The 7,275-nt window shown below is 41.3% G+C and overlaps 1 protein-coding gene across 5 annotated transcripts in view; it reads right to left on the bottom strand.

The window, feature by feature from the left end:
- Positions 1-7,275, bottom strand: part of cabin1 (calcineurin binding protein 1) — a 76,839-nt gene that overhangs the window by 46,434 nt on the left and 23,130 nt on the right. For 3 of the 5 annotated variants that reach the window (XR_001481112.1, XM_015370065.1, XM_015370066.1), the window contains exons 23-27: positions 6,772-7,033; positions 4,914-5,084; positions 1,686-1,775; positions 1,436-1,596; positions 1,145-1,356 (exon numbers count right to left, since the gene is read on the bottom strand). Coding sequence is in view for 4 of the 5 variants with exons in the window: in XM_015370065.1 (XP_015225551.1) it covers positions 1,145-1,356; positions 1,436-1,596; positions 1,686-1,775; positions 4,914-5,084; positions 6,772-7,033 (896 nt within the window). In the remaining variant the exon portion in view is untranslated. The remainder of the gene's footprint in view (positions 1-1,144; positions 1,357-1,435; positions 1,597-1,685; positions 1,776-4,913; positions 5,085-6,771; positions 7,034-7,275) is intronic. The other 2 variants (XM_015370067.1, XM_015370068.1) reach the window with 1 other exon arrangement.

Below are 7,275 nucleotides of genomic sequence, written 5' to 3'. Positions count from 1 at the left end.
CCTTTTCTCCGCCTCAGGCTTCTTTTCCGAAGCATTTTAATGCCACAATTATCAAATTTAATGAATTTTAATGCCAATTAAGGCCGTAATTTAAAAAGTTATAATTTAATGACTGTTAATGATTTTTAATGACCCGCAGAAACCCTGTTTTTAAAATGTACATTGTCTTGTTCCAATGGCAAACTCACTTACCTGCTCAATTCCAGAAAAAAAATGCTCTTATTTTAGGAAAAATTTGACTTTACATTTTTTTTTACATTTTTGGCAGTGTAATAAAAGTGGTTTGTTGCTTATTAGGATCAACAGGAATCAAAGGGTTATGAAACAAGCGGCCACTTTTAATAGAACTTCGCTTCTCTTCCCATTATAAATAACAGAAAACATGTTGTTCTCTTGTCTCTCTCTCCCTCTATCTATCTATCTATCTATCTATGTTTTTTGTTGTTTTTTTTACAGCATTTATGCAAACGAAAACAAAATGCAAAACCAGTGATGAAAATTGGCCTCAAATTTCCTAAAGCTGCATCTTTGATTAATATCTGGATGGATTCTAAATTCAATTCAAAGCAAAAATCCTGCAAACTATTTCAGATGATTTTGGAATCATTTTATCAAGGCTTATATTGGTTCTATTCTAAATTTAACCGTATGGATAATTATATATCCAGGTCAGGAAAGCACCTGGAATTGCTCTTTTTAGAGTATGTTGCCAAATAACAGCAGCTGAAGGATGCTGCAAGACCAACTGTGACACAAAAAGCTGAAAATGCTTTGCAGAGAAAAGAAAACATTTCAGTTCCAAGTGAGAAGCAAAATTATTGGAAATAATATAGGAAGCCACAAGAGACTGATGTCACATGCTCACAGAAATGCAAACACATAAGACCAATTACCTTCAGCGCATACCGACCCAAGATGGCCGCCCTTTTTACATGCAAAAGCATCTTAACCAAATAATCAGAAGCCATATTGCCCATTTCACCACATCCCAATCACCCAGTGCACGGGGGACCATAGTGACTGAAAACGAAGCCTGCTGAGCATGGCGGTTAGCGATTTGAGCGCTCCCCAGTGGGCCTTTCTGTCCCAGCGCAGAAACGGCAAAGAGCCCAACCCCAGAGGCAGTCTAGGACTGGGACTGTACCATCAGCCTGCTGCTCCTCATGCCGTTGCTGCTGCCACTGCTGCCTTCGGAGTGTTTTGCGTTTGGCGTAATCGTGGTCAAACGGCGTGGCCACGTAAGGAGGGGAAGTCACACCTGGGGTGGCAGCCGAGGGTAGGGAGGGGCTGCGGACTGTGCCTATGCAAACCGTAGAGCAGTTAAATTCTTCTTCTGTCATGGTAGGGGGTTTCTCTCTGAAAAATAAACAATCACGATCATATCAACGGCGTTTTTTGTCTGTTTGTTTTTTGAATAACTGAGGAAGAAGCTTACTTTTCATTGGACCTTGGTAAGCTTGGCATGCTCTTCTCTTCCCCCTTTGCAAACGGCCCGGTCGCTGCTTCCACCAACAGGTTAAACAAAAGCTCGTGATCCAGATCGGGCTCAGTAGCTTGTAATAATTTCAGGATGGAGGCACTCAGACGGAAATGCAGCTAGATTTAAAAGGGAAAAAATTAATGAACATAAAAGCCAAGTTAAAAAGGTAAAGTCAATGATCCCAGGTGAGAACAGGTGTGATTACCTCCAAGGCCTCCATGGCCAAGTCAGGAGGATTGTGGTAATGAATTTTCCGTGGGTACCGGGCAGCTTCCTCATGCAGATATTGTGCCGCCTATGAAGGAAACAGCAGAGTAACCAGCTATTTCTGATAAAGATCAGGTGATCAGGAAGGCCAGCTCTGTGATTGGATGCCCTCTGGACTCAGTGCAGGAGGCGGGAAACAAAAGGATCCTAACTAAATTAACATCCCTGTTGGATCATGTTTCTCACCCCATGCATGAAGCTGGTGCTGAACTGGAGAGCTCCTTCAGTGACAGACTGCTGCACCCTAATACTCCATTTACACTACCCTTGAAAAACCGATCCATGCCGAGACCGGTCCGAGCTTGGATCAGTTACCCAGGCCGAGCTCGGTTCTGATGACCGTTTACACATCACGCTATCTTGGTTCCTCAACTCCTCGCCGGTTGGTAAACAATTTTCGGTGCATTACCGCCACCAACTGCTTGATTTCGTCCTTCAATACTGGCAGTAATACCGCAGATCGTCACTAGGAGGCAAGGAGTCAAGGAATCGAGATAGCCTGATGTGTAAACGGTCATCAGAACCGAGCTCGGCCTGGTTAACTGATCCGAGCTCGGTTCTGACGACCGTTTACACATCAGGCTATCTCGATTCCTCGACTCCTCGCCTCCTAGTGGCGATCTGCGGTATTACTGCCAGTATTGAAGGAGGAAATCAAGCAGTTGGTGGCGGTAATGCACCGAAAGTTGTTTGCCAACCGCTATAAAACACAAGAAGAAGACGAAGAAGGAGGGAATCGAGCAAATCAAAATGGCGGCGCCCGTCACATTCAGAAAGTTATGCTTGATTATTATTGCTGCACTTCGGTGTTATTGTTTAAAATGCAATTATTTAAAATGTTGCGTGGAGAAGATGTCGATTGTTGTTTATAGTAGAAGAAGAGGTTGTTCTGCTTCTTTTTCTGGAGGGGCATTACCGCCACCTACTGGAATGGAGTGTGAATCGGGATGCGCAGCCAGACGGAGATGACGCGTTCTGTTACTAGAGAACCGAGGCAGGGAAAAACCGAGCTGAGCCCACCTCTGGAACTGGTCTGCTGTAAGCACGGTTCGGTTCAGTTTGCTTTCCATTTACACATGATAAGTTATCTCAGTTACTGAGTTGAACCGGTCTCAGCAAGGTTTTTCAAGGGTAGTGTAAATGGGGTATTAATGCACCAGGGAGCGTTATCACAGATCCTTCCTCCCAGCCGCTGTAAAACGCTACAACCTTCAATAAGTTGTTACATTCATGCTGATTTTGCACAGTTTCAACCTTAGTCAGTTAAATAACATGCTGCTGTCATTCTGCACATCTCTGATGTTGCTNTGTTGCGTGGAGAAGATGTCGATTGTTGTTTATAGTAGAAGAAGAGGTTGTTCTGCTTCTTTTTCTGGAGGGGCATTACCGCCACCTACTGGAATAGAGTGTGAATCGGGATGCGCAGCCAGACGGAGATGACGCGTTCTGTTACTACAGAACCGAGGCAGGGAAAAACCGAGCTGAGCCCACCTCTGGAACTGGTCTGCAGTTAGCACGGTTCGGTTCAGTTTGCTTTCCATTTACACATGATAAGTTATCTCAGTTACTGAGTTGAACCGGTCTCAGCACGGTTTTTCAAGGGTAGTGTAAATGGGGTATTAATGCACCAGGGAGCGTTATCACAGATCCTTCCTCCCAGCCGCTGTAAAACGCTACAACCTTCACTGATCCCAACAACCTCAATAAGTTGCTACATTCATGCTGAATTTGCACAGTTTCAACCTTAGTTAAATAACATGCTGCTGTCATTCTGCACATCTCTGATGTTGCTGCTATTTTCAAATATCCATTACTGTAAAAATGTCCATAGCTTTATATTGGTTATTTAACCTCCAGGTGCACAGCTTTATAGTATTTTATTGTTTATCTTTTAACTCTTCACTACTATGTCATTCTTAGACATTTTTCTAAGGTCCACATTTGTGTGACAATTTTTTTTCAATTATCTTTTTGCTGCTGTAAACACCAGAATTTCCCCCATTGTGGGACAATAAAGGGATTTTCAATTCTAATTCCGCTCATTAAAGAAACGTGGATAAATGAGCAGAATAAACAGATAAAAATATTTAAATCTGACTGGCATGTTGTTTGACCCTCCAGCAATAAATCAGCAACTGTTAGAACCATTTTAACTGATCCTTGGTGCCCCCTCCACCTTTTCTTTCACTTTTTATCTATTGTTCTTTGAAAAAAAGCTCCATCAATAAGGATTAAGTGCCTAACCACAGGCTCTCAATCAGATTCAAGACTAGACCTCGACTACACTGTAAAAACGGATCTGAAAATAAGCTAACAATTCTTAAAATGTGTGTATTTTCCTTTAACTGGTAAACACGACGATCTGCCACTGGTATTTCTCTGCTTCTGTCTCCTTGAACCCCAGTCAGCCTCAGCAGATGGCCGCTCACACTGAGCCTGGTTCTGCTGGAGGTTTCTTCCTGTTCAAAGGAAGTTTTTCCTCTCCACTGTCGCTACAAGCATGCTTAGTGTGAGGGATTACATTTGAGTCAATGTAATCAACTGGTTTTCCTTAGATAGAAAACTTTAAATCAATTTGACTGGATGATCTGTTTGAACTGTAAAGTGCCTTGAGATGACATGATGTGAATTGAATTGAAGTGCAAATAGTTTTTCTGCCCTTGAAATAAGAAAACTACATATGCATTTGAAATAATATAATGGAAATAAGAAAATCATCATATTCTATTGGAAAATTGTCTAACTAACCTGCTCAAAAAGTTAAAATACACTTCTTTTTATAAAAAAAAAGACTTTCTAAAGCTTCTATTTTTGCATTTCAGACCTTTTAATGCATCGATTTGCTTTAGTTGAACCAATGCTGCTGTCTGAAATCCTCCATCGCTTCAGACACTTTCTTTCTCCAATTACCTTCCTGTTATCACTAACCCCATTTCCAGAGCATGATTCTGCCACCACCATGTTTCCCAGTCTAATAGTGACAATGAAAGTCGTTCTCAACAAAACTGATCATTTTTGACCTGAAAACCTCTTTCTGGGACAAGAGGAGAAAAAAAAGAAATGCTGAAGCAGAGTGGAGGTTCCCCTGGGTCAGTTTGATATAAAGCAGCTTTTATTTTTCTGTGTCTGCTTTGTAACACCGCAGAAGGATGAAAAGCAGCTTGACCTTTTTGTACAGCTGCAGATATTCAACAGGTGGCTCCCTGCGCTTTTCGGCGATCTTCCCCAGCATGTAGTGAATGAGCCACTCTTCTTCGTCACTGTCACCCTCACAGCGGGAGGCTCCTTGGAAACACTGAAACGCCGTCTCCAGCATAGAGTCTCTTCTTTCCTCCATCTGATGGAGAAAAAAAAAACAAACATACAAGGTTAGACGTGTTTTCTCTCTTATCAATAAGCTCTTCTGTATAAGAAATAATGCTACGGCTGAGCCCAACATCTGCCTTCAAAGCAGACGGAACCAGTGGCGGCTGGCCAATAGAGGGCGCTACAGCGCTGCCCCACCCAACCAATGACCCTTATTAAGACATTAAAAAAAATTAGATTTTATATGTAAAATATTAATATGTTAAATATGTCATTTTTTTTATGTGCAAGATAAATATTTAATGTTTAATGACCAGTAAAACGTCACTTCATTTTTCATGGTATTGGTGACGTATTTCCGGCCTAGGGTGCAAAAATCTTTGCCCATTGACTCTTGTCAAAAGTTCCGCAGTAGCTCCTCTGCAATACAGATGTATAGGAGAGCTCAGCGGCACTGGAGAGCCCCACCCTGAGGTGACAGGAAGCGTATTTGCTCACCACCTCTTGCCACAGTGCAGATGTTTTGCAGGTGATTGACAGGTGGAGTCGCGGGAGCTGGACTGGAAAAACAATCCAGAAATAAGTAAAAATTTCACAAATTAAGTGTATTTACCATTAATTTGAGTAGGTTAATGAGATGATTGGAATGAGTATTGCTACTTTTAAAGTAAGATATTTAGATAAAATGTACTTGAAATAAGACCTTAGAACTGTGTTTTTTTTATTTAAAATGTAAATTGTCTTGCTCCATTGGCTCAGTTCAAGAACAAATGCACTTATTTTAAGAAAGATTAGTTACCTAGATTTTGATTTTTTCCAGTGTGGAGACGCTTTGGAGGGAGAGAGGGGGAGGAGGGAGGGATGGAGTGACAGAGAAAAGGCGCAAGAAAGATCCTTTTACTGTCCCTGTTTTAGCTACAAGGCTTAGCTAACACTTTATTCTGTTGCCCTGACTGCCTCCACTGGAAAAAATCAAAATCTAGATAAGTCAATTTTTCTTAAATGAAGTGCATTTGTTCTTGAATTTAGGAGGTAAGTGAGACACTTTGCCAATGGAACAAGACAATTACATTTAAAATCAGAAAAAACAATTGCATTGTCTTATTTCAAGTGCATATTATCTAATTATCTTGTTTTAAGGGTAAAAATACTCAATCCATTGGCCAACCATCTTATTTACCTGCTTAAATTAAGGGTAAATACACTTAATTTAAGACATTTTCACTTATTGCAGTGTCCCTCCTTCTTCAACCGTCAGGATCTGACCCAGCATGGACAGACAGGTGGGACTGATTCACATGGAAAATAATATGTTTGTTAGTTTGCATATTTGCTCTTATATAAACACATTCTGAGAAAATCTATTGTTTTTATATATTAAAAAATATAAGGCTGACTAATAGCTTCTCCATTAATAAACTGGTACATAATTCTTTTAGGTTTGTGACACAATATAGGACAATGCAAAACCTTCACAAAACCTCAGAAGGGCAAGATTTATGTACCAAAAGTAATCCTGTAGATTAAATTATGATTAATTTTTGTAATTTTTTTGTTGTTGGCATTCATATAAATATACTAATATATTCATATAAGTATACGTTTGATTGGTTTTTGGTATACGTCTATTTTGAATTCATAGCCCCCCCCAGAGAAAACTCCACCAGCCGCCACTGGACGGAACCCAAACCGCCACGGGACGCGTTTAGGAGCCTCACCTGTTTGACCACTTCTGGAGGGAGCTCGTTCCGCCATTGTTTGAGCTGCCGAGAAGCAAATGAATGCAGCGCGTACGATATGGTTCCGTACTCGATCCACAGGGACAGATTGGAGCTGTCGATCTCTAAGGCCCTCTTGAAGCAGTTCAGCACGGCCTGGGAGTGCTTCCATATTGGGACGTCGCTTTTCAGCTCATTGGAATTGAGCTTCTCTTGGATCCGGCTGGCTCGGGCTAAAGCCATGCCTGCCCAGGAATCGAACCTGAAGGGAGACGGTTTTTGCTATTAAAGGCAGTCTTGAAACATTTCAAATAAAAGAAACAGGCAGAGGAAATGCAGATTGTATGTGAATTCTGGGAAAAGATCTAGAGAGCAAGAAGCAAAGAGGACTTTATTAGAAGCGGGAAGATATGCTGAAGACAGATGTAATTACGTGCAACAGTAGCTACGTTTACATGGACACAAATAATCGGATTGAAGGCCTGATCAGATCAAAAATGTTTC

This window comes from Cyprinodon variegatus, unplaced genomic scaffold, assembly GCF_000732505.1.
Source record: "Cyprinodon variegatus isolate N-32 unplaced genomic scaffold, C_variegatus-1.0 Scaffold41, whole genome shotgun sequence".
Lineage (NCBI taxonomy): Eukaryota > Metazoa > Chordata > Actinopteri > Cyprinodontiformes > Cyprinodontidae > Cyprinodon > Cyprinodon variegatus.
Note: the sequence above shows the minus strand (reverse complement) of the source record. Positions and strands in the feature narration are given on the sequence as shown.